Source organism: Naegleria gruberi (assembly GCF_000004985.1).
Source record: "Naegleria gruberi genomic scaffold NAEGRscaffold_7, whole genome shotgun sequence".
Taxonomy (NCBI): Eukaryota; Heterolobosea; class Eutetramitea; order Acrasida; family Naegleriidae; genus Naegleria; species Naegleria gruberi.
This window is the reverse complement of record NW_003163320.1, coordinates 464,941-490,246: the sequence shown is the minus strand read 5'-3', so window position 1 is coordinate 490,246 and position 25,306 is coordinate 464,941. Positions and strand designations below refer to the sequence as shown.

At 34.8% G+C, this 25,306-nt stretch overlaps 11 protein-coding genes across 11 annotated transcripts; 5 read left to right on the top strand and 6 right to left on the bottom strand.

Moving 5' to 3' along the window:
* Positions 1 to 146: 146 nt before the first annotated feature.
* Positions 147 to 2,910, top strand: NAEGRDRAFT_78524 (rasGEF domain-containing protein; the record flags this gene model as incomplete). Its single annotated transcript, XM_002681193.1, has 1 exon — positions 147 to 2,910. One exon carries the CDS (start codon positions 147 to 149, stop codon positions 2,892 to 2,894), a length of 2,748 nt encoding a protein of 915 aa, XP_002681239.1. The 3' UTR covers positions 2,895 to 2,910.
* An 821-nt stretch (positions 2,911 to 3,731) lies between these two features.
* Positions 3,732 to 4,979, bottom strand: NAEGRDRAFT_63683 (uncharacterized protein; the record flags this gene model as incomplete). The annotated part of the gene is made up of 1 exon (XM_002681062.1): positions 3,732 to 4,979. One exon carries the CDS (start codon positions 4,977 to 4,979, stop codon positions 3,732 to 3,734), a length of 1,248 nt encoding a protein of 415 aa, XP_002681108.1.
* A 228-nt stretch (positions 4,980 to 5,207) lies between these two features.
* Positions 5,208 to 5,958, bottom strand: NAEGRDRAFT_63682 (uncharacterized protein; the record flags this gene model as incomplete). Its single annotated transcript, XM_002681061.1, has 3 exons — positions 5,208 to 5,687; positions 5,733 to 5,785; positions 5,838 to 5,958. 3 exons carry the CDS (start codon positions 5,956 to 5,958, stop codon positions 5,208 to 5,210), a joined length of 654 nt encoding a protein of 217 aa, XP_002681107.1.
* A 1,129-nt stretch (positions 5,959 to 7,087) lies between these two features.
* Positions 7,088 to 8,544, bottom strand: NAEGRDRAFT_78522 (uncharacterized protein). Its single transcript, XM_002681060.1, has one exon. The coding sequence runs from the start codon at positions 8,289 to 8,291 to the stop codon at positions 7,692 to 7,694; it is 600 nt and encodes a 199-aa protein (XP_002681106.1). The 5' UTR covers positions 8,292 to 8,544; the 3' UTR covers positions 7,088 to 7,691.
* A 180-nt stretch (positions 8,545 to 8,724) lies between these two features.
* Positions 8,725 to 11,074, bottom strand: NAEGRDRAFT_63679 (uncharacterized protein; the record flags this gene model as incomplete). The annotated part of the gene is made up of 2 exons (XM_002681059.1): positions 8,725 to 9,141; positions 9,191 to 11,074. The coding sequence occupies 2 exons, from the start codon at positions 11,072 to 11,074 to the stop codon at positions 8,725 to 8,727; spliced, it is 2,301 nt and encodes a 766-aa protein (XP_002681105.1).
* A 648-nt stretch (positions 11,075 to 11,722) lies between these two features.
* On the top strand, positions 11,723 to 12,936 carry NAEGRDRAFT_78521 (uncharacterized protein; the record flags this gene model as incomplete). The annotated part of the gene is made up of 1 exon (XM_002681192.1): positions 11,723 to 12,936. One exon carries the CDS (start codon positions 11,723 to 11,725, stop codon positions 12,626 to 12,628), a length of 906 nt encoding a protein of 301 aa, XP_002681238.1. The 3' UTR covers positions 12,629 to 12,936.
* Positions 12,937 to 15,188: 2,252 nt separating this feature from the next.
* On the top strand, positions 15,189 to 15,644 carry NAEGRDRAFT_63676 (uncharacterized protein; the record flags this gene model as incomplete). Its single annotated transcript, XM_002681191.1, has 1 exon — positions 15,189 to 15,644. The coding sequence occupies one exon, from the start codon at positions 15,189 to 15,191 to the stop codon at positions 15,642 to 15,644; it is 456 nt and encodes a 151-aa protein (XP_002681237.1).
* A 272-nt stretch (positions 15,645 to 15,916) lies between these two features.
* Positions 15,917 to 18,932, top strand: NAEGRDRAFT_78519 (abc transporter B family protein). Its single transcript, XM_002681190.1, has one exon. It carries the CDS (start codon positions 16,040 to 16,042, stop codon positions 18,908 to 18,910), a length of 2,871 nt encoding a protein of 956 aa, XP_002681236.1. The 5' UTR covers positions 15,917 to 16,039; the 3' UTR covers positions 18,911 to 18,932.
* Positions 18,933 to 19,964: 1,032 nt separating this feature from the next.
* Positions 19,965 to 21,194, bottom strand: NAEGRDRAFT_30993 (uncharacterized protein; the record flags this gene model as incomplete). The annotated part of the gene is made up of 2 exons (XM_002681058.1): positions 19,965 to 20,290; positions 20,372 to 21,194. The coding sequence occupies 2 exons, from the start codon at positions 21,192 to 21,194 to the stop codon at positions 19,965 to 19,967; spliced, it is 1,149 nt and encodes a 382-aa protein (XP_002681104.1).
* A 503-nt stretch (positions 21,195 to 21,697) lies between these two features.
* On the bottom strand, positions 21,698 to 22,234 carry NAEGRDRAFT_63673 (uncharacterized protein; the record flags this gene model as incomplete). Its single annotated transcript, XM_002681057.1, has 1 exon — positions 21,698 to 22,234. One exon carries the CDS (start codon positions 22,232 to 22,234, stop codon positions 21,698 to 21,700), a length of 537 nt encoding a protein of 178 aa, XP_002681103.1.
* A 330-nt stretch (positions 22,235 to 22,564) lies between these two features.
* On the top strand, positions 22,565 to 24,805 carry NAEGRDRAFT_63672 (uncharacterized protein; the record flags this gene model as incomplete). Its single annotated transcript, XM_002681189.1, has 1 exon — positions 22,565 to 24,805. One exon carries the CDS (start codon positions 22,565 to 22,567, stop codon positions 24,803 to 24,805), a length of 2,241 nt encoding a protein of 746 aa, XP_002681235.1.
* Positions 24,806 to 25,306: the final 501 nt, after the last annotated feature.

Below are 25,306 nucleotides of genomic sequence, written 5' to 3'. Positions count from 1 at the left end.
TACAGGTGACATTGTCCTGAATGGGAATTGAGTAGAAAACAATCTTGACAAGTCGATTGATGATAGAAAATTGAAGAGACAAAGAAAAATACAGCATCTCTATTCTGCAATATTGTGCACCAACAACTTCATAGAACATATCTATGATGACAATATGTTTCGGTGATGATTCATTCATCAGTAGCAACTCTCTATCTTCAATGGAGGAAACCAACTCTCCGAATTCAAATAATATCAAAGCATCATCTGCTGCCATTGTACATACAACAACTTCTTACAATAACAATTCAACAACAGGCAACAACCTAGAACAAATTCTCATCATTTCCCTCTCATCAGGTTTGGGCGGTTTTTTCTTGGTGTTGCTTTTAATTGGCGCCGTTTTTGTGTTCATCAAAATTTACTGTAAAAGAAAAAGTAATAACAAGAAGAAGATTCATAGTCATCGTGATGGTATTGCTATTCGTGTTGGAGATGATGAAGATGGAATTTCCTCTGTGATGGATGGCCAATCAAATGATGGAAGTATAGCTGGGAGTTTTTCAAGGAATGAAGATGATTCCGGTCGACTATTGAAAAACAGAGTTTCATCACAACAAGTAATGAGTATTGATAATGATGATCAATATAGAATTGATACGACGAGATTTATGGAGGGTGGAGGACATGATAATTATCAATTTCCTACACCTCAACATCAACAACAACAGGAAAATAATGGAAAATATCACAGAAAATTCAATTCGTCACCCTCTTCATCTCCTCTGATTAATAGGGAGGATATTGGTGGATTGGTAAATTATCAGACCGTTCCTAGCACTAGTTTACTTCTCTCAATGATTCAACAAGACTCAAAGAAGCCAACAATAATGGGATGTGATGACTATTTGGGTGAGCAAAATGTTGCCAACTCTGAATTATTGATACATATTCGAAATCACCATATTCCGAAATGTGTTTCTTCTATTAGAAATACAAATGTGGAAAGTGCAAATTGTGTGAATTGGTCATGCCATGAAAGTGGTGATATTTCAAAGGAATTAATATTGAAGGATAGTGTGTCGGTAGAAAATTCAAATTTTGAACTAGAGCATTTGAAATCCATTACTCTCACTGGTTTGTTCAAATTATCAGAAACAAATGATAATATCAGAAGAGTATTATTCGATTTGCATCTATACATTTTTCCAAATACTCATTTATTTGTTAATTCATTACTTTCCCTTGAAGATTGTGAACTTAGAAAGTCCTTTATTGAATACTTTTTAAGATATTATTCTAGAGATTTGGATTCCTTTGATGAATATTGCACACTATCCGAATTGGTTGGAGTTAAGATTAATCAGGAAAATTTCAAAAACTCGTGCATACATTATGCTAATGAGTTTAGGTCGTGGTCGTATCCTAATACCTTCACATCATGGAGTGAATTTTTAAAATCTTTTGAAGGTTCCTTTGAGGCATCTTCAACACCTAATCATCCTTCAAACAAGAAAATAGAACTCGACAAGTCAATAATCAAACCTATTGCTTCATACCTTGATGAGTTTAGTCTCATTAAATCTCCCCTGGTGTTGAGTATTGCCAACCCAGAAATTATTGCACAACACTTAACAGCTATGGATGCCCTGCTGTTGAGAAATGTTAATATTCACAAGGAGCTCACTTTGGAAAGATATGCTAATGTTAATTGCCAAACTACACCACTCTACAAAACAGATTTACAATATTCTACCTCACAATGCCCATCACTATCACTCTACATTGACTACTTTAACAAGCTCGGAATTTTTGTAAAATTTTGTATCTTTTACAAGAATTTAAGCTTGCAGGAAAGAGCATCATGTATTGAGAAATTTTTGGATATTTGTCAACACTTGGAAAAGCTGGGAAACTACAACTCTTTAATGGCAATCTATGGATCTTTAACTTCTCAGTGTGTCAGTAGATTGAAAAATGTCTGGAGTAAGGTTGAGCAAAAATATCAAGATTATCTTACCACTTTGGATAGTTTATTCATGATTCGTAAAAAGTTTGAAAATCTAAGAGTGGCTCAATTCACAAGATATACTCCAATCATACCATACTTTGGACTATTCATGACAGAAATGACACAAATTGAATCTATTCACAGTACGACAATCCAAAATACTGAGCACAGAGACAAATCATTCTTCAACATGGTAAAACTTGGACAAATCTATAGAATTCACCAACAAATTGAAACTTGCCAATCGTATGCAAATCAATACCTTTCTCTACCAATTGATACAGTCCTGTTTAATAGGTTGCAAGAAGAAATTATTGGATTTGATTTACTCAAGTTGGAATTATTATTTGAAAAGAAGGAGAAATCCCCTTCTAGATCTATAAGCATGGACAGTGGCTGCACAAGTACCTCCTCAGGAACTGATACCTCTCTGACACCACGTCTTTCAGTTCATAACGATGAAGCTACTTTGGTCATTCCTTCTGAAAGTGTAACCTCTCCGCCAACAACTCCAAGAGGAAAAAAGAAGAACATTTCTGAATTGGCAGATAAGGAATTTGCAACACTTAGTGTATTAATTTGTCCAAAACGATCAAATTCACAAACAGGAGGAACACCTAATAGACTAACAGCTGACTCTTTTATTGGAGGATTGTGGGAAAAGCTCTCACCAAAACGTTTGAGTTTCTCGAATTTCACCTTACCAGTACCACAAATAACCGATGGTGGTCCAACTTCACCCAGAAGAAGCAGTGTTACCACTGTCTCTCCTCGTCTCCTCTCTGTAGAAGATGCTCATCATCATCTTAAAAAATTTTCAGACAGTGACTCCAAATTATTACAATCAAAACAAATATCCAATCTGAATGTTATAACCTCTCCTAGGTTATTGGAAACAAAATAAATCAAATATTACTAGGATCAATAGTCATCCAAAATCTATAGCCTATCTCATTTGGATTGAATGAAACAAATGCTGGATCGCCCTCATAGCTCATACACATATAGTCATCCTTAGTATTCCAAGAGGCATCAAATTCTGGCCACTCAGCAACATAAAAACCTGGTTTTGCAACCCAAATAGGTTTTCCAAATGGGTATTGTTTACGTTTCCCTTGTCTTGTAGAAATTCTAGAGAATGAATCTGCAATTGTCACCCGATTCCTCTCATCAATTCCAGTAATTACAACTGCATGCCCAATATCAGAAGGTAATGTTAATAGATTCATTTTCACTCCCACAATAACAGGTAATCCTTTTTTGAGTTGACTTCTTATCAATTCAAAGCCATTTGTTTTCTCTCCAAAATAACCCCATTCCACAATTCCAAATAATTTACCAATTTCAACACAAGCCCTCGGATGAGTTCCATTTCCTATTGTTGAGAATTGTTCATTCGAAATTGACAAATCCAAAACACTCTCCAAAGTCACTCTCCGTTCGGGATTGTTGGTAAGAGATGCATTAATAGCAAATGTTATTGAGCAAACTGCACAAGCACCAGCAATATCAACATCAACACTTTGATTATATGGTGCAATATCAACAGAGAGTTGAACATTTTCATAAAGAGTTTCTGTATTCTCCACCTCCACAATAATACCTTCTGTGTGCTCCTGCACTTGTTCTTGTGACATTTTTTTTATAAATTGTAAACCAAGTTCACATCTAAAAATATTCGCAAGTTCAGAACAGAAAATTAATTGGACAAAGAAACCATTAGATTAGCAATGACTACACATCATAATATTACAATTATAATTTGAAAGTTAATAAGGAAATTATGACCATTATTTGATCCTTCTGAAACCACAGTTCTATTCGAAACAGTTGAGGTTTGACCAAGTTGTGAGGAAGACACTGTTGGGGTTGTTGGCGTTGTTGGGGTTGAGTCTTGAACCTCTGTAACCAGTGTAATATTAACAGTATTGATACTATAAGATTTGTCAGATTCTATATATAATGTTACTACAGAAATACCCTTCTCAATAACCGAACTGGTATTGAGTGGAAGTGAAAAGTTAAATACTTTCGAATTGCATAATACAGAGCCCATTTTATCATTATTCCAATAAATTCCAATACTTCCTCCCTGTTTTGCATATTGAGTTTCAACACTAACTGAATAGATTCCTCGTTTACCAGCAACAAAGGGATAGTAAAGAGTTTGATTAATTCCTACAGATGAATAAGGAATAAAAGTGGTTGTGTAGGTAGTACCTGCTAATTGATGTTTAATGGCAGGAATACTAAGTTGTGTTGTTTGTGAAGCACTTCCTTCCAAGTATCTAAAAACACTTGTATTGTATGGAACATTTGGATTATTAATCATGTGAATGACACCATCCTTCTTAGGATGAATGGAATCATTCATAGTCTCTGCCCATGCCCAAGCTCCAGTACTGCTACTGTATGTCCCATACCCTGTTGTATAGTATAAAAATGCATCAAATCCGTAACTAAACCAAGTAGTTAGGAAGTCAATTGTGATTTGTTTCATTCTTGGATCTAAATGAGCTGCTCTCTTTGAGTCAACATTGTACGATCCATATGTATCTGGCCCTCCTTCATAGGCAAAATGTTTCAATCCCCAGAATTTAGATAAACAAACGTAAGTGGCATAACCGTAGGATTGTGGACTTATTCTTGCTTGATAGGCCAATTCATCGAGCACATCACTGGTATTCATGACTCCTGAATAGTTATTATCAAGAATATAGTATGGAGCTGAAGCAATGGCATATAAGTACTTGGATGGAGGACCAAAAAACTTGTTGATTAGAGTAATACCTTGCATAACAATGTATGAATTTGCTCCTTGACCTGCTAAAACAACTCTGAATTGGTTATTTCGTTTGCTTTCCCCAAACTCTGCAGCAAATATTTCTGAAATTCTGTAAGCCATATAACCAGTTCTTCTAAAAGCCCATGTGTAAACATTATTGACATTGTCATAGTTCAGGAAGGTTTGGTTTAACACATTCACCATGTTGGTAGCTGCAGCCCAATTATACTTTGCTTGAGAAAAAGCTGAATTCCATAATTCATTCGAATATTCTATATAAACCACTGTTGTTGAACTGAGCTTTTGATAGAACAATTTTGCCATCTGATTTATATAATCCCCATCCACCATAGCTGGAATATTGACCCAAATTGACTTGTTCGTTCTATTTGCCAACTCAATTATTATTTCATATGGAACTCCTGAAGAACTTTAGGTTGTATCAGTAACTAATGATCTATTGCCCCAAACAGTATCTGGATTTGCGTTGGTTCCCAACCAATCCATCATTCTCAAAATTTTCAAATCCTTGATCGTCTCTAAAAAGGCAGGATGAAATATTTGTGTATCTGCATCCTCAATAGTAAAACCTGGACGAATCAAACGTAGATTTCTAAACGTTGAGTTGGTTGCTTGTTTGAAATTTAGCATTAATATAGTTGCACTACTTCCCACAACCACGTAACCAGTTGTCTTTCCAAATGCCTGAGTTACGTTTATAATTGAACAATAAGGGGAAGAGATCAATCCTAATGTCAATTCTCCATCACCTTGAAAATAATAAGTACCACTCAAAGATCCTGATGGGTTCTCTGTGAAAAGGACAGTTCCTGCAGATGTACCAATTGGCCATCCATCTGTTGTGTATTGATCGTCTGAAAGAGCAACCCATGGAGTTTTTGCTAAACCATACTATTGATTTTGTGATTAATAATTGCATGCATAATGATAACTTACTTTTCTTGTAGATCTAAACGCATCAATAAAAACTAAATTGTAACCAGAGGCAGCTGTACGAAATGGAAATTAACATGGTAAAATAGATGTGTTTATGACACTTACAAGGTATGTTTCCTCCAACTATTGCAATGTTTGTTGGAATTTGTGCGTGTATATGTGATGCACACATGTGAAGAAACCAGAGTAAGCTTGGCACTAACAGTAAACTATTCCAATACCTCATTTTTTTAAGATATCTCCATTTGATTATTGAAACAGTTTGTTAAAACTTACTACACACACCGCTGAACACAATAAGAACATGGTTAAGTAATTTTCCTAACTGGAAGATCTCAATAAAGTAAGTTCTAGACATGTTACAACAAAATGTGGAACTCCGAAAGGAAGACATTTGATCCAAGGAAGCTGGGATAGTAAGGTAATACAATAGATCAGTTTCTTCCTTTGATTGAAAACATGGGAGGTCAGGATCCATTGTCAAGAATGAATCTTCTTGGAGAGTTTAGAATCAGATGGAATGGATGGAAGATTTTGATTTAGAGAGTTGTTCTTCAAGATTCTTCGTATCATCAACAGATGAAATGAATCCTGAATTATCAAAAGCAATCAATCTTGCCAAACCAGTAATAAACATATTAAATATTATGTGAATGTGAATCGATGTGGATGTTGAAGTAATTGATTTTGAACTTTTGAAAGATCATATCTAGGATTTGAAACAGAGAATCCTCTCCTTGCTTACCTGTACAATCCAACAGCGTATTAATGAAATTTTGAAATCAAGAAAAAGGAGATGGAAAACAAACACAATGACGAGAGCGAAGGGGAAGAAGAACCACTAACCCAAGAACAATTGGACCGTTTTAAAAATAAGTATTAACCAACGGAATTAAAATCACTCAGTCAACATTGAGAATATGAACAATATTAAATGTGTGGATTTGATAAGGAAAGGATGACTAAAGTTGAAAATCAACAAGTGTTGTGTAATGTGCATTGTATTCGTTTGTTCTTGTCAATTAAAAATCAAAAATTGAAACCCAAGTTCATTTAGCATCTAACAATATTCTCAAGTTCAAACAGAAAACCAAGTAACTTTACAATCAGGATAAAGAAACTGTATTTTGTTGTCCACTGCCCTCCAATGAAGCGCTTTATTATCCACAATACGCTCAACCTTCGAAGGGAGAACCTTATTAAGGTCATTTTCAATGGTTCCAAAATATATTTTGTAGATTTGTTTTTGCCGTTTCATTTTCAAACAGCCTATTGCGCATTAAAGTTGCTTGGCTGTTGGGAGATATTTTTAAAGCTGCCAATCAATTAAATTTTGAAAAACAACTCAAGAAAAAAATGAGCCTCACCAAAGCTATTCAACCACCTGAACCGCCACCCTACGTCCAAACCGGTTTTTTTTCATCTCCTCAACAGCAACAACCAATGGGAAAGACAAAGGTTTATGCACCAGAGCAAGTACAACGTATCATCATGACTTTTATTGAACAACAACAACAAAATCAACAAGACGAACCAAAAGTTGTTACCGTAAATCCTATGGAAATACTTTATGGTTTCATGTCATTCTTTAGTAGTTGGAAACAAAACGTTCCAGCAAGCTACAATACATCATCAGCAGAGATGAGTGGGGCTGAAGATTCAACTCGCTTTTCAAAGGCTGACAAGGTTGATTTGTTGAGTGATGAAGACGTTGTTAATTGTTTTGTAATTATAATGCACTGTATAGTAAGAGATAGGTACACTGAGCCTGCTCTGTTCACTAACTACATTAGACAATCGATTGACTCGATTGTTCAAATGGGTAGACTTCAAGCAAGATCACGTAATTTTTAGAGTTTGCAGGAGTATCAACACTTTAATGAGCGTAACTATTCTGTATAGCACTTTGATACTTGTACATTCCACTCTGTACATATAAATGTATATTATAATTTATTGTTACGAGTATATGTATGACTCAAAGAGATGGTCCTCATTCAATTCCTCAGATTCTAGAATTACTTTAGATGCACTGATGGTTGTAGGTATTCTGAGAAAGGTTCGGTGCAATTTGTTTGTATTGGTATGATTGTCATGATTATTATGGCTCTGTGATGATGAAGTTGATGCATTACTCGATGAATCATCATCATGAAGATAACAGCTATTTGTGGTGGTAGTAGACGGACCATGATTCTCTTCATGTTCTTCTTGGCAAGTCAAGTTGATAAAGTCATCATAGGAAATATGGTTAATACTTGGTGAGGCGCTTCCTCCAACAATGCTGTTACTTTTGTAGAGTCGTTCTTGATTGTGATGATCATTACCTGCTTCTGTTATAGTGGTAGTAGTAGTAGTATATAATGATGTGGTGGTTTTATAGGTAGCTGATGAATGTATTAGTGGCTCTTGGGAAGATTTACTTGTTGTTCCTTCTCCAACTGAATATCGGTATTTTCTAATCCTTTCATATTGTAGGATATTTGGCCGAGCTGTTATGATAATGGCTGTTGAGAGAATTAGTACTAGATGTAGAGGAATGAGTTTGGAATGATTCATCTTGTTTCAGATTATTGTTGTTATTCTAGTTGTGTTTTATGAATACTATTGTTGTGTTCAGTGATGTCTTTTCACTTTTTTCAATTTATAATAGTATGCAAATAATACTCCTTAGTTCTCTCAATAACCGATTATCACTTCATCCAGCGTTTTTGCTTGGGTTTTGTTTAGGATGCTTTGTCACCATGAATTTTTTTGACGTCAGCAAGCGTTGTTGATGCCAAGTGCACACATCCAAAAATAAAGTTCTCAAACAAAAAATTAACGATCGATTTTGTTGTACGTGTTTATGGTGTGGAAACACATCAGCAAAGTTTGTACTCGGTGCTCCTCATTGAATCCAATCATTATTGTTAAAGCAGCATCATATTTCTCCTATTCAAATATTGGCAATCTAAGTTTCCAAAAGTTCCAATTAATAAGGAACTCAATATTACTTGCCAGTAATTTCAACAAATCCTTCAAATTTCTTTCCATCAACAATACCAGCATTTTCAACAAGAGATCTGCACAGATTAATCTTTCTTCTAATGACCATATCATTCGGTGCCTTGTCTCCCAAAGTATAGAATATTGAAAGAGCTTCCTTATATTGCTTTTCAACGAGATAGTCATATCCCTTCTCATACATTTTCAAATCTCTGCTATCCAATCCATTGGTATGTTTGGGATTTTCACTCAAGAATATCTGATAGGCAAGAACTGGATGTTCCTTTCCAATGAGTTTCAACTTGTCGAGTCTTCTATTTACAATTCTCTTCAAGGATGGATCCTTGATGGCTAATCTTTCCTCGCTCAGCAATGCAACTTCTATTGTACTTGATCCACATATGATCTTACTCATGTAGACCTACGACATTATTATTAGTAATGCAAAATATAATTATATATTTACGAACCTTGTTGGCGCCCTCAAATCTGGAAGCAACGTTAGGACAATCTCCCAAAACACTAAAACTGAATCGATCCACACTTCCAATATTTCCAGCCTTTACTCTTCCTGAATGTATTCCAATACGAACTGGTACATTTTTCATTTCCATTTCCAATTGAATTTCAATGGCTGATTGGAGGGCATGATATTCGTGGTCTTTGGTTCTTGTCGGAACATTCCACAGTGCCATGACAGCATCACCAATGAATTTGTCAATGACACCATTGTGCTTGTTAATAGATTGAGAACAACTTTCGAATACACTGGATGCCAAATCGACCAGAGCTTTCGGCTCCATCTTTTCTGACATGGTGGTAAACCCAGCAATATCCAAAAAGAAAATGGTTGCATCAGCATCCTCAATACCTAGAGATGCCTCCCTCCCAGTTATTAGAATTTTCCTAATAATTTGAACTGGGACAAACTTTCTAATGGATTTCAATGTGACAATCATGCTCTTAAAATTGTTTTGGAGCTCACGTAATTCATAGACTGCAGTTAGAATTGATGTTGCTTTGACAATGGTTGGTGCATCCAAATCCAAATTTTGAATATCTGTAAAGCAACGAGCCAACATGGATAAAGTTCTGAACAGTGAAAATGTTGTAATGACAGAGAATATTATTGCTGCAACCAGAACAAGAGCAGAAATCCACACAGTATTATACGATTGAATCAGAATGTCTCCCAATATTTCCTCATCTGGAATTGCAATCAAGACATGCCATGTAATACCTGGAAATTTGAGCTCCTTTCTCTGGACAGAAAACCCTTCCAAACTAAACTTACTCGAGGGAGTATTTCCAAATCGATCAGATATTGAAGAGCTATTCTGATCAGGTAATAAATATGAACACAAAGTTTGAACCAATAGATTTCCTCCCAAATAACATGGTTTCTCCATGTTGGCTGTGAGATTGGCAAATGAGTGAGCTACAATCACACCACTATCTTCTAGAACTAGAATGTATCCTCCAATAGATGGATTCGCACTTCTAACTTTGGCATTTAAGGTGTCGACGTAAAAGACAACATTTGAGGTTCCTAACATGTTTCCATCTAATCCATAATAGGGAATGGCAACACTTGTGACATACATGCTGGATACGAGAACGTGTCTACTAATTGGAAAAAACATGCCAGTTTTCCTCAGAGATTTATCCACTTTTGCTGCGTTGGTTACAATGCTATAGGTTGGAATAATGATACTGGCATTAAAGTTTGGTACTTCATATGTTGTCGAGTTGGCCAATGTTTCCAATTCAAAATCATAATTATAAGCCATCAGCCTCAAATCATCCTGTTTCGAAATGAAATAATCACAGGCATTAAGGTTACATTCCCATCCCACAACATGTCCACTCTCAAAGACAAAATTCACAGAATTAATCAAACCTTGCCTCGTTATCAGTGATGAAAACAAGAGATTCTTCACTGAATATTCATACAAAGATCGATCCTCCAGAAAATTCCTCATATGATTCGTTTGTTTATCATAGAAATATCGATAGGAGAGAGCCAATTCCTGTGCCTGTGTAAACATTCCCTCAATCATTACTACAATTCTCTCGGTTGAACTGTCTTTTAATTTATCACTGAGTATCTTTGTTGAGGAATTGGAAGCAGTGAATCCAATAATCCACACAATGAAGGCAATAATAATGATCGATGATGAAATCAGTGTAATGATGATATTCCTCAAGCTGAGGACTTTCTTTGGAGAGCACATCCAACATCTCGATTTCTTGTCTGATGAATTGGGAGTTGATTCCGGTTCTTCAATTGTATCAATGGAAAATGGTGTTACCATATTTCCCTTAGATGATGTTCTTGATGTTGTCCTCGACATTGTAACTGCCTAATAGCCTACTACTAGCACTGTATGATATATTTCAATATATTAATAATTGTCGTTAATGATGATGAATTTCGTGAAGTGGAATAAGCACTAAGCAACGTTGATAGTTAACAATGCGAAAAAACTAAGTGTGCAACACCTGTTGATGATGATATTGTTGGTTTTTTAGGTTTATTATTGGGGCGGGAATTTCAGCTTCACAATAAATTGGACATTGCTTGGTTTTGTTTGGCCATCAATGATATTAAACAGTAAGGGCAGGTTCTCAATTTGGACAGCTGGGGATTTGCTTTTTTGAGGAGGTAAGTCTTTCTAGATTGGAAAATATTCCGCAAATCAGAGATAACAACCTGAGTTCTATTGTTTGACTTTATTGAATTAAGATTTATGAATTATACTAATATTCCATCAAGTGTTTCAATTTAATGAATGTTTGCTTAATATTTGATGATAATAAATATGGAAGAGATTGAAAAATTATCATCATTATCATATGGATATTTGAGTTTGAATCAAATCATCACGAAAATTAATAATTCACGTTCATTATTTGAATCTCATTCTTCAATCAGTATGAAATTGTTATTTTTAGAAATTAAATCATCATCACAAAATAATTTAAATTAGAAAATTAAAAAAATGGCATCAGTTGAAGCACTCTCATGTCCGATCTGTACAAATCTTGTAGAAAATAATAGAGAGTGTAATGCTTGTGGAACACTGTATTGTTATGAGTGTATAAAAGAGTGGTCGGAGAGAAATCCATCTTGTCCTCAGTGTAGAAAATCTATTATTATAAAAGATCAAAATGATTCCTCTAGTTTTGCGTTTAATAGATTTGTAGAGAGGACTGTAAATGATTTGGAAGTTGATTGTCCTAATCAATGTTCTCAAAAGAAGGTTAAAAGAGGAAATTTAAAGGATCATCTTGAGAGACTTTGTGAGAATATTTCAAAACCTTGTGATATGGCAAAATATGGATGTTTGTATTGTGGAAAAATAACTGATCTACAAAAGCACTATGAGGAATGTTCTTATTATAAGGTTAGACATATTTTGGAGAAGTATGAGCTTCAGGTACTTGAATTGACATCAAAGTTATCAACTCTGGAACAGAGAAATGCCATGTTGGGATTGGATAATGAAGAATTGAAAGATAAGGTCAGAAAATTGAATGCTCAACTTCAAAAACAACCAACACCTTCACATACTACTCCATCAAATAATTCCACTCAAAATACTAGTAGTGGAACAGGTTATCAACAACAGCAACAACAACAAAATAGATTTTCCAGTCCAACTGGAGGATCTTCTCATCAACAGAATAATTATCAGAATAATAATGCCAACTATCAGAATTATAGCAATAATCGTAGTAATGTAAATTCAAATCCGGGAAACAATCCATTTAGTAGTAATTATCAATCCTATAATAATAATTCAAACTATTCCCATCAACAAAATCAAAATAATCGAAACAATAATGGAAACGCCCATCAGCACGACAGACGAGGTTCAAAGAAAAGTGAATGTAAACAACAATAATTTATTGAACTCTTTGTAAATAATCATTGGATTAAATTTTTATCCATCTTTCTGATTTCTTTGATGTAAAATTTTGACAGTACCTCCTTCTTGATCTATTTGATTATTTCAAATAACCACACTAGCCAATTGTTTCATTTTTTAATTGTTTATTACAAGTTCATTTGGGAAAGCATGGACACAATCTCCTCTCCATAGGATGTGAATTCTCACATTTAAATCTCGATCTTCGATGACCCAACACACAACGATTCTCTGAATCAACATTTGGTGCCAATGACTTGAGTAAAACTGATTCATTTTCGCATTTACAATCGGGAATGTGTTTTCTCATTTCATCACAACGATTAAGGTAGGGAAAATATTGACCTTCACATGTGGAATTTTCCTTTGAACAACATGTGTTGCAATCTTCACCCTTTTGACAGAGGGTTGGCTTTAGTTTGTGTAGGTCTGAAATGGAGTGTTCAGCGGAGGCTGGAATTCCATCTCCGAATTTGGTGTCATCAATGAATTTGTTAGAATCTCTATTCGATTCTTCAGGGGGACAAGGATGAAACAGAGAATGAGGACATGCAGATAAACTAAAGTGGTATAACAATCCTGCATGAACTTGCAATTCATAACAATGTGGAAATTGAAGACTATTCGATTCTGTGGACCTTTCGTTTCCAACTGAAGTCGAAATACCAATATGTTTCATTAACTGATATCTATAAGTAATAAACTCTCTCCCACCAAAATACTCTTCTCCATACCTAGTTTTCTTATGAAGAAATTCTTCCAGTAATGAGTCAATTGGATAGGAACGATAAGCATTCATTTCTATATGTTTCATGATTCCTGACAGATCATTCTTGTCGACAATAATTCCATTCAGGCCGAATGAAAATCTAATAGCAGACCATTTCTTATCTTTCGTCTTGGAAAGAATATTCATAATGTGCCCAAATGAATTTGGACAAAATTCAAAGTCATCTTCCATAAGAAATACTAACCCATTCGTTCGCATGCTGTTAAATGTCTTTAGCATATCATAGAAATCATTAGATTGCTTTCTCATCTTTGGCTTTCCATAGAATGTACTTTCGCCATAAATATTCGATTCTTCTAGCCTTTCCAATATACTGACATCTCGATTACCACTTGCTTCTATGGTCTCCCTAATCTCCTTCTCACCCATAGCTCCCCCAGTATTAAATACAAAGGTACAAACATTCAGATAAACCACTTTCAAGTCCTCAGCCATGCTTTTCAGTGTTTTCTCGAGGTAGGCAAATCTTGATGAGCCAGGAATTTCTCTTGGAGAAGATAGAATCAACATGTTGATATCGCATGTCTTTGAATTCAGTTTCTCAACAACACTAACAACTTGTAAGACATTTGGCATGAGGGAAACTTCACATTTTGGACAAATTGAAGAGGTGGTTGTTGATTTTAGTTTTGTAATAGTGAAGGTAAAGTAAATGGTGCTGATAATGAAGGAAGTAAGCAAGCAAACAATCAAAAGTTTGACGTTACTCATTTGTTTTTTGAAATTTTGTATTTACAAGTGATTAGTGAATGATGTCCTTGGACATTTGAACATGATTGCCGATAAATAAAATGGGTTTGTTACTTAATGAGCTCCTTAATAGGAAACTTTAGTTGTTTAAAAAAGACGTGTACCGTTGATGTCTGACACTTTGAATTAATACCAATTTACTGTCAACGTTGTAAAACCCTTTTCAAACCAACAACATAATTCATGGCAAGTAATGTAAATAGGCCTGAAAATTTCATGAAACAAACTCTAAATGGAAAATTGAAACATTTCTTGTAGTTAATGTTGGAACGCTATGTATCCTGTTGTATTCAATAAATTGTAACCCAACCCAGTGTAACATAAACTTTGTTTTGAAGAATCTGTATTGGAAGAATCATTGTTGCTTTCAAGGGTTAGTACAACCAAAATATGAATATTCCAATATCAACAACAGTAAGGGCACATTTAACCTATAGCTCTTTAATTTGTCTAACCAATTTGAATTACAATTCTAAAACTGCAATACAGTTGTATTAAAAACTGCTCCGTAACCTCCTTTCTAATTAACAGCAACACCAATCAAAAGAGAAAAAAATGGCACAACTATTCACACAATTATTCACAGAGGAAAATCTTCCACTCCTCTCTCATCACGTAATTTCCTTCCTCTCCCTTCGAGATGTTCACCTCCTAAGCCAATCGAGTCAATTTTTTTTCAAAATGATCAACTCTACGGGAAGTGATCATTCGGAATTGATTTGGCGCCAAATTTGTGAGCGCCAATTTAATATTTACGGAAAGAAAAAAAAACAATTAAATTCCCTTCTGCTTCCATCGTGGTGCAGAAATGAAGATGATGATAGTGAGGCTAACAATGAATGTAATAATGTTGTGGTTTCGGAAATGGTAAATGGAGATGAAGGAAATAATTTGAAAATTAATGATTGGAAAATGTATTGTAAAAAATTGGTGCAAGTATTTAATGTGGAGGGAACGAAACATGAGATGCAAGAGGGTGGAGTATTGAATTTTAATATGAGAGAAACATTGTGGTCCAATAGAGAATTGTATAATCTTGATAATTATAGTAATTTTCAAGTTTCGTTAGATTTCTTTTTGGAAACTGGTGATTCAGAAATTAGAATTGCATTTTCAGAAAATAAGGATGAAGATGATAGTTTAGTTTTTAGAATTTCAGGTGAATCTGACATGACTGGCACTCTACTTCAGCAAACAAAAGAAAATGAATCGTATTATTACAGAGACTATTCTCCAATTACTTTTGGAATGTGGAATCATATTGAATTTAATTTTATATCAGAGAATAGTTTGGATATTCTTATTAATGGAGTATCATTGAATGGAATTATGGCACCAGTTACGATTTCTAAAAGGGGATTTATTGGAATTGTTAAAAGTGATTATCGATTTGATAAATTATTTATTAGAAACTTTAAAGGATCATTTAGAGAAAGACCCATCATTGATTGAACAATAATTTCCAATATTTTACAACAGATACTATCAAAATATCTTTAAATATCTTCCAATATTAGAAATTGGACTAAAGTACTGTTAAGGTAGAATTCTTAATAAAAACCAAGTAACTTTTCTTTGGAACTGTTTCGACGGGATATTTTGATTTCAATTATTTGAACACATTGCAACTTGGAGGTCTGGGATTATATTTTTAAGGTTTTGCTTTTGAAAAATTATAACCACCCGTCAAATGTCAAGTCCTTGGTTTTCTACCACAAAAAAAACGCACCTACAACAAATTACGGAAGGCACATCATCAAAAAGCCTTCTAAATTTTTTATAATATTATTCTCATCTAGTAGACCAAAATAATTTCGTATTTACGAAACTAGACGAAACTAATCAAGATGAAGAGATTTTTAACGCTCTTTCTTGTTTTAATAATTTTTGCACTTTTCATCACCCTGTGCATGGGTAGTGAATCTGGATCATCCAATGAATATCTGGATCGTTTTAAACAATACTATAAGGGAATTATTAAACAGGCAAATGTTTTGAGTAAAGGAGAAGAAACTAATGAGGAAAATTATTTGGAACTTTCTGATGGTCTTCCATTGGATAAATCTAATTTAATTCCACACCAATATATTGTAAAATTCAAGGAAAATATCAAATTGACTGAAAAGGTACAAATTACTTTTGAAAAGTCAACTGGTTGTGAATTATTACAATACATTCCAGAACATTCGTATTTAGTTTATATTAATAATGATCAAGTGAAGAAGGTTCAAGCTTATCCACAAGTTTCTCATTTGATTCCACTCACTCCAAAGATGAAGGTTGATCCAAATTTGATTCGTGATATGGAATCTGGAGTATTCGAAAGCTGTAGTGTAAATACTCCTGGAAGAAAGGTTGGTGGAGCTATTGTTCACATGAGTGTTAGTTTAGTTCCTGAACTTTCTTCACAATCTGCCAGAGATGTTGCTGGACAAATTAGAAGTGCCTGTGAAAATCTCACCAATGTAAAATATTTGAGAGTTGTTTCCAATAGAAAGGTCATGATTAGTTTACAAATCTGTTCTAGACATGATCTAGTTCTGGTTGTTGATATTTTGGCTCATCATCCAGCCATTCACTGGATTGAAAGATTCGACATGGAACGTGATGGTTTCCTTCCAGAAAATTACAATGCTCGTTTAATTGTTCAACAGGGATCATCAAGGGCAAGTATTGGTGATGGTCCATTCTATCAAGTTGGAATTACTGGTAAGAATCAAACAGTTGCCATTACTGATTCTGGTTTGGATGTTGATCATTGTTTCTTCCATGATCCAGCTGCTTCTGTTCCAGTCATTCAAAGTAGTGATTCATTAATTAGAACTGTTTTAAATGCTCCTCAAGCTGTTGAAAGTAATCATCGTAAGATTAAGGCCTATGTTGCTTTTATGGATAGAAAAGATGGTGGACATGGACATGGATCTCACACTTCAGGAACTCTTGCTGGTAAATGTCTCTATCCAGATAGTCCAATTTGTAAACACAATGGTATTGCACAAGATTCTAAATTGGTTTTCTTTGATGTTGGTTGTGATTTGGATGGTGGATGTCAATGTGATTCATTCGATGCTTGTCCATGTTACATGTATCCAGAAGGAAAATGTCCAGGAAAGAACAAATTGGTTACACCAATTGACTTGTATAGTGGTTTATTCGAACCTCAATATAAATTGGGTGCTCGTATTTCATCCAATTCATTGGGTGGTAAGATTGGTAATGGATACACTCAATCAACACAAGAAATTGACAAATTCCAATATGAACATGATGATTTCCTTGTAGTTTGGTCTGCTGGTAATTCTGGTGCCAAAGGTTACATGACATTGACTGGTCCATCAAAGCAAGCCAAGAATTCTATCATTGTTGGTGCCTCTGTCAGTGGAATTGAATCATGGAAAGAAGCTCTCAAATATAGAAATTACACACAACGTGCCAATATTTTACGTAAGAAATTGACCAAAAAGTACAATTGTAAATGTGGCGTCTGTAATATTAAGAAGTGTTCAGCCATTGACAAGTTGAAATCCGAAGAAGGATGTAATGCATACATGGGAGACAATTGTAAATTCAAACACAAATTGAAGATTATGAAGAAGAAACTCAATTTCAATGTTTCATTTGCATGCAGTCAAAAGTGTGCCTTGAAGAGTTTGGAAGATGAAAAGTTGAAACCATTCTTCAATGAACAAAACTTGGCAGATTTCAGTTCATTGGGACCAACACTCGATGGTCGTATCAAGCCAGATATTGTAGCTCCAGGTTATTTCTTGCTTTCTGCCAGATCTCATTTCGGTTCTCAAGAAGGTAAATGTTCTCTCTCCAATAAGAATGATATGAAATTACAATTGAAAGAAATGGGAGGTACATCAATGTCAACACCTGTCGTTGCTTCAGCTGCCACTCTTGTAAGACAGTATTTCACTGATGGTTTTTATCCATATGGTAAACCATCAGTTAATGCTGAATATACTCAACCATCTGCTGCACTTATTAAGGCAATTTTGATTCAAAGTGCTAGAGGAATGAAGGGACTTGCTAGAAAGACTGACTCTTTCACTCATTTCAATAAGAAGCACAGAACTATCTTTGAAGGACACGGCCTCATTAATTTGTCAAACACCTTAAAGTTGGCCAATAACCCACAAACTCCACAAGATTTGTTCGTTATTGATAGACAAGAAATTACCACTGATATCATTCACTCATATACTTTCAATGTTGGTGATAATGCCACAGAATTGGCAATTACTTTGGCCTGGACTGATTATCCTGCTTCTCCAATGGCCTCTCTTGCCCTTGTCAATGATTTGGACTTGAAATTGGAATATGAAACAAATGGTGAAGTTCAATCCATCTATGGTAACCACTTGTACAATAATAATCAACCTGACAGATTGAACAATGTTGAAAAGATTTTGATTCCACTCCCACCAGTTAATACTGATTTGATTGTAACTGTTAAAGGACATAATGTTCCACACGGTCCACAAAAATACAGTTTGGTTATTAATGGAAAGAAGATTACTAAGGCCTCAAGAATTAGAAGATCCCTCGATGTAACTGATGTTTCTCCATCCAATATTGTAAACTTTTTCAATTGGGAATTTGCCTTAATCATTACCTCTTTGGCTACTGCTTTACTCGTTTCTGTAGCTGTCAATATTGGTCTCTGTGTTTATTCTTGTATTAAGAGAAAGGCTACCTATGCCAATCTTTAAATAAATTAGTTTATTATTGAAATTTTTTTGATTCATACGACAGAAAGAGTTCAAAAACATTCTTTTCCTCTTGAGGACTAACAGTTCTTGATTCCTCCTCATTCTCATCCTCACTCGATATAATTTCAACGACTGCAGCAACAGAGGTCGATTGTTTGGTTTTCTTTGGAACTGGCTCCAATTCATCGTCAGACGACAAATCATACATGAATGCATCTGCAGAAGGTATTGTTGATCGGGCAGGTTCAGAAGAAGAGCTTGAATTTTGAGAAGAGCTAAGGTATGGAGTGCCTTGAGAACTTTCTTTCTGTGAACTACTTGGTGTCTTTTTGAATCTATCTAAGAAGGAGCTTTTTCTCTTTAATGAACTTTCTGATGCAGAAGTTGTCAAGGTTAGAGGAGGGCTAGCTTTCTTGGTGGATGATGAAGATAATATTGATGCAGAAAGTGGCCTTTTGATGCTGGAATTTGATGATGATGCCGTCTGTTCAATTAAAGGTTCAGCCGATCTGGAAGGTGTTTTCAATAAAACAGGAGAAGGAGGATCCAATTCAAAATCATCCAAATCAATGTCTTCCTCCTCTTCCACTTTCTTCATTGCCTGTTGTTTCTTCTCATTTCTAATCAGGGCAGTAGTAAGATCGTCTGAAAATATGGTTGTAGAAAATCCATTCGATACCTCTTGTGAGTTTGACACCTCCTGGGATAAACTGGTGAACAAAGCACTAAACAATGATTTTTTGCTTGCACTGCCAGTAGCTTCTTTTGAGTTTTCTTCCTGAGAAGGAATTATTACTGTCAAACTTCCTGGTTTAACAGGCGTCGAAGAAGAACTTTGAGAACTTGATGCTTCTTTGGGTGTGAAAAACTTGCTTGTAATCTTTTTAGCTGTTGTTGGAGTAGATGAAGATGTTGGAGTTTCTTGTGATTTTGAAGGAGTTTCTTGAGATGGTGTTTTGAATGGAACTTTAAAAGGTGGTGGAATGAATTTTTGTTTTGGAGTTGTCGCTACTGGTGCTGTTACAGTTTTAGAAAATGTCTACAGCCATACTACTTACTGAAATAGGTTTGAATTGTGTTTGTTTTTAGTGGTGTTAAATTCTAATATACAGGTAAGATATGAAAAACTATTAAAACTTACAGAGCTTTTCGAGGCGTATGACGGAGCAGAAACGAATGGTTTGTGAGACATGGGATCTATCATACCTGTGCATATCTGAACTACTATATCTGTTGGTTTTGTTGGTCCACAAAAGTAAATATCCTCTTCCGTAAGACAGGAAGGCGGATCTGTTAAACATCTCATTTCCTGTGAAAGGATGTCAAATACTCGTTGATGTTTAAATGTCAACTCGGCTCTAACAAATGCTTCTCTATACTCTTCTTCAGAAACGGAAATATCTTGACTTGAGCTGGGTTGAGGTAAGGAAAGCGAAGGAGAGGATGATATCTCTTGACTACTTGGCTGAGTATTCTCTTGCCTCTTGAACTTTCCCAATTTTCTCAATGCCTCCATAATTTTAGGAACTGTCCTGTTTTCCTTAATGATCTTGTAGGCTGTTTTCGGTCCAATTCCAGAAAGCGAGCTCAAATAATCACATCCTGAAAGAATACACATCCTCATCATCATATCGTGAGTAAATTTTGAAAAATCCGTACTTCCATTCGCTGTTGGTGTATGATTGATATCGGCAAGATTGAGTAATGTTCCATGGCCGTATTTATCCATTTTGAAAAATATTTTTGGAGCTCCATAAGGTATCAGATCACTATCCTCTGTGATCACACATGAGACATACCCAGTTCTAGCCAAATGAGCCAATTGTGCATCAGCCTCATACGGAGCTACTACTATTTCCACACCCTCTTTTTTACATTGTGATATTAACTGATATGCCATTGAAGGTTTGATATCAACAGCCTTTCTAAAACATTCGTTAGCTTGCTCGTATCTGTGATTTTGTAAGTGAATTTGTGCTTGTTCTAGAGCTTCTTTTCTTCTAGATCTTCTATCACTTTCAGTGTCTGCTTTTGAAGGAAGTCTAGCTCCATCAAAAACAAGTACAGGTATCACCTTGTTATGTTTTAACATATTCACCATATGCATACAATAACCCAAATATTTATCTGTTGGTTTGTTTTGACACAATTCTGCACTACAACTGTAGGCTCCTCTGTGCAACCAAACATAGGCATCAATGGCAACTTTTTGTCCTTTTAATTCGGAAACGTGGCCCTTTTTGCAATGGTTTTTAAAAAGTGGCAACAGTCCTTGAATTCCCATATTGTAATTTAATTATTATCAAATATTTACTATCACTCTCGTATTATAATATTATTATTTCTATTCAAAAAGATTCCGAAATAATTATTTTCATAAATCAACAAGAACAACAAATCTTTTCAGCCACGTATCTAAATCTTCCTCAGAAATAGATGCTTGTACAATTGGCCAACCTCAACTTGAAATGTTGTAGAGAATTGGTTTTTGTGATGATGAAAAATAACAACAGGCTTTGATGATTATTTTTTGAATGGAAATTCCACTGGCGCGAAGAAAATCAAGCAAAACAAAAATACTTCAATTTCTCTTTCAAGGCTTCATGCCATCATCACGGAAAAAGATTAAATCTACAGGTTTTGAGAGGTTTTATTAAATGATTATATTAGGGGAGAATGATATGGTACAATATATCTAGGAGATTGAAAAGGCAAAAGAATGAATATCGGGTAAAGCCAATAAGAACAATAGAATTGTTTGAAATAGAAAAGAGGAGGAAAAGGAAATTATTTTAGAACTGGAGAGCATAGAGGTGATGAAAATTCAGCTCCACCACTTCCTGCACTACTTGGTAGAGCAGTGGTCAATCGAGAATGAGGGGATATTGCCAGGACTGAGGAAAATCCTCTGGCTCTTGTTCTCACTGTTGAGGTTTCACTAGCTTGTGGTGAAGAAACAGGTGAACGGATTACTATGGTCCTAGCAAATGCCGATTGAGGTTTGTCCAATTCTCTTTGACATGCCAAAGCTTTTTCTCTCATATCTTCTTTCTGCTTGTAACTTTCCATGTAGAATCGTTTCATTTCATTGGAACATCTTGCACAATAGATATTTTCTCCAAACAGGAATAGGTTAGGTTTGGATAATTCGCCACAAGATCTACAACATGAATTTCCACCACTAGTTCTATTGAAATAATCAGCAATATTACTTTGCAAAGGATGAGTTACTGTTTGAGAAAGCATTGTGACAGTAAATTCTCCAAATTGATGGGATGTTCCTGGAGCAATTCCACTAGCACTTGTACCACCTCTTTTTCTCATTTTTATTCTTGTTTGTCAATAGACATTGATGACAGGTATAGACATTATGTAATGGTCAATTACATTTGGCGCGAAAATAATGCTCAAAAATGGTATTAGAAAATTGTGCATTTTCAAAAGTGAAAATTAAAAAAAATGGAGAAACAACATGTCCTCGTCCTAGATTATCTGCCCAATAATTCACAACTAGATTCCGATTTTTACTCCAATAATTCTATTTTTCAAAAATTTAAAGAATTTAGGCATGATAGTATTAAACAAAATATTGGAAAATTAGATTATCTAGATAAATTGAAGAAATTAGAGAAAAAAAAATGGTCTGATAGATCAATGAGAAGATTTGTAAGAAAAAATCCTATCCCTCCACAATATTTGGAAGATTACACGTTTGTGAAGAGATTAGCAAAGTTGAGATGGTACTTTTTTGAAATATTTGCCTCTGATACAATGAAAAATGATAGGGAATTGATGAAGGAGCTAATAAGAGAGAAGCAAGTATTCTTTAGATATGCTTCTGAATTATTGAGATCTGATAGAGAGTTAATAGAAATTGCATTGGATATAGGTGATTGTGGAAATGATATTCACAAAGTGTGGAAAAAGCTTTCTCATTCAGACTGTATTCATGATGGTTTAGTTCAATTATTCAGGTATCCAAAAAGAGTTCTCAAATATTGTACTGATGAAAAATTGAGGGAAGATAAGGAATTGATTTTTACAGCTACCCAATTTAAAAGTAATAGAGAATTAGTCAAGCAGGCTGTCAGTTATCATGGGGCCATTTTGGCCTATTTAGACAACAAGTTCAAGCTTGACCAAGAAATAGCATTAATTGCTCTGAATACAAGTCCCAATCGGTTATGGGATGTTTCACCACTAGTTCGTAACACCTTAGATTTTAGCATAAATGTTGCTGACACTCAAGGAAGTAGGTGGATTTTCGAAACTTATTATAAGAGCCAAGGTGAGGAATTTTGGTCAATTGCAATTCAAAAACGAATGTTGCCTTCAACTCTCCTTCCAACAAATATTTACAATGACAACAATTTAATGCGCATTGTATTGGAACGAGATCCTTCTCTATTGGAATTGTGTTCTGATGAGATTAGAGATGACTTTGAGTTGGTAAAGATTGCAGTCTCTCATGATATTAAGAATATCAGGTATGCATCAAATAGAATCAGATCGAGTGATGAGACAACCTCAATGTTAATAACCCTCTACCCACGCATAATTTTATACTTGGAAGACAATATCAAACAAAATCCAAAATATTATTCACTGACTGGTGATTTGGAAAATATGACTGTTTTTAAGAATGCTCCATATTGTATTAGGAATAATGCTAATCTTTCAGAAAATTTTATCAAATTGGATATTGGTATGTTCCAGTATGTATCTGAAGAATTGAAGAATAGTAGAGATTTTGTTTGGAAAATATTTTCTTACAATGAATCAATATTACAATACGGCTCTGAAGAATTACGAAATGATTTTGATTTCATGAGCTTGTGTATTGAAAAGAATCCACTTCTGTTTTCACATTTATCTTCAAACCTGAGAGGAAATATTGAAATTATTCGTTTGGCCATTGAAACAGCAATCACTAATAAGGTTTCTGCAAAGCAATTACGGTCTAATATTATAGTTCACATCCTTGCAAAAGATAACGAAACCTCCCTGATTGACCTATACAGAATGTGTTCCAATAATTATGAGAATGAGAAGTTTCTGCTACTCTACTTTGCAAGTCCAGTTTTACTCTTCAATGAAGACTTTGTTCTGAAGGAGGCAAGTAAATTAACCAACGATGCATGGGACTTTCTAAAACTATTCAAAAGAGCAGTTTCTGAATATGAATACATTGTTGCGGCTGCAATAATTCTGTTAGATCCCACTCTCTATGAACATGCTTACAGTTTTGTCTGCCATTCATTCCCAAAGGATTTAGCTCCTTCTATTCTTTATTATTTAGGGGAAGACCATGCACCTATTGTTAGCGACCTTTTTATTTCAAAAGCAATTCCTGTGCCATTATTTGGTATTCTTTCAGAATATTTGAGGTATTATTGTGCTTCTACATTGATTGCACATAAGGTTCCCATCTTAGAGTTTGTACCGAATCTGATGGTCACAACAGATAATCTCTGCTCCCTGTTACCAAAATATTTGTCATGTGAAGACAAGATCTTAGTACATATTTTGAAATATTCCAACAATATAGATTTCTTTAAGAAGATATTTGAAATTTATTACAGTAGTCAGTTTACAAAGCTTATTAAATATGCATCAGAAGGATTAAGGAATGATTCGAATTTAATGGCACAAGCAATACGTTGCGATCCAACCAATCTCCAGTATGCATCTGCTACTTTGAAAAGCAATAGAGATCTTGTTGCTTTGGCAGTGAGACTACAGCCAGAGAGTTTTGCATATGCTGCAGAGGAGCTCAAGAACGACTTTGAGTATATCAAATCAATTTCTCATTCTTATAATGAAGTTTTACTATACAATTTAGCAACAAGGAATGTGAGAATGAACTATTTACAAAAGGTAAGAAGCAAAAAGTAGTAGTGAAGAAGCTTCTCGCATATTATTACAGAGGTATCTCGCTCAAAATATGCATCACTTAAATGATTGTTTCAAAAACAGTAGCAGCAACACAAAAAAAGAGAATTTATCTCTAATAACACAGTGATTTTAATGTGGTTACTCCTTTCATAAACCATGAATCAACAACGTTAGAAAAAACAAACCTTAATCAATGCTAGGATTTCACAAAGAATCTGATTCTCACACACTGAGACCAATAATACTTATTACTCTTGCACTATTGATGACCACTATACTCATTCCCCTATTATTTGTATATTTATGTTCCAAAACCCCAACACTATCACTATTGTACACTACTGTAAATAATGAAAATCATAATGATGATATCCCAAGTTTAATAGTCGGAGGAGGAGGAAGTTCTCTCGCAAAGCAAGTAATGAATTCTTTGCTTTCGTTATTCAATAGTATTCAAGATAGTCCCATTTACTCAATATTATATGACAGTGTGGGTAAGTT

What these genes read in the sequence shown, in the direction of transcription:
- NAEGRDRAFT_78522 (XM_002681060.1), bottom strand. Translation starts at nt 8,291, where the DNA reads ATGAATCATTCCAAACTCATTCCTCTACATCTAGTACTAATTCTCTCA.
- NAEGRDRAFT_78519 (XM_002681190.1), top strand. Translation starts at nt 16,040, where the DNA reads ATGAAGAGATTTTTAACGCTCTTTCTTGTTTTAATAATTTTTGCACTT.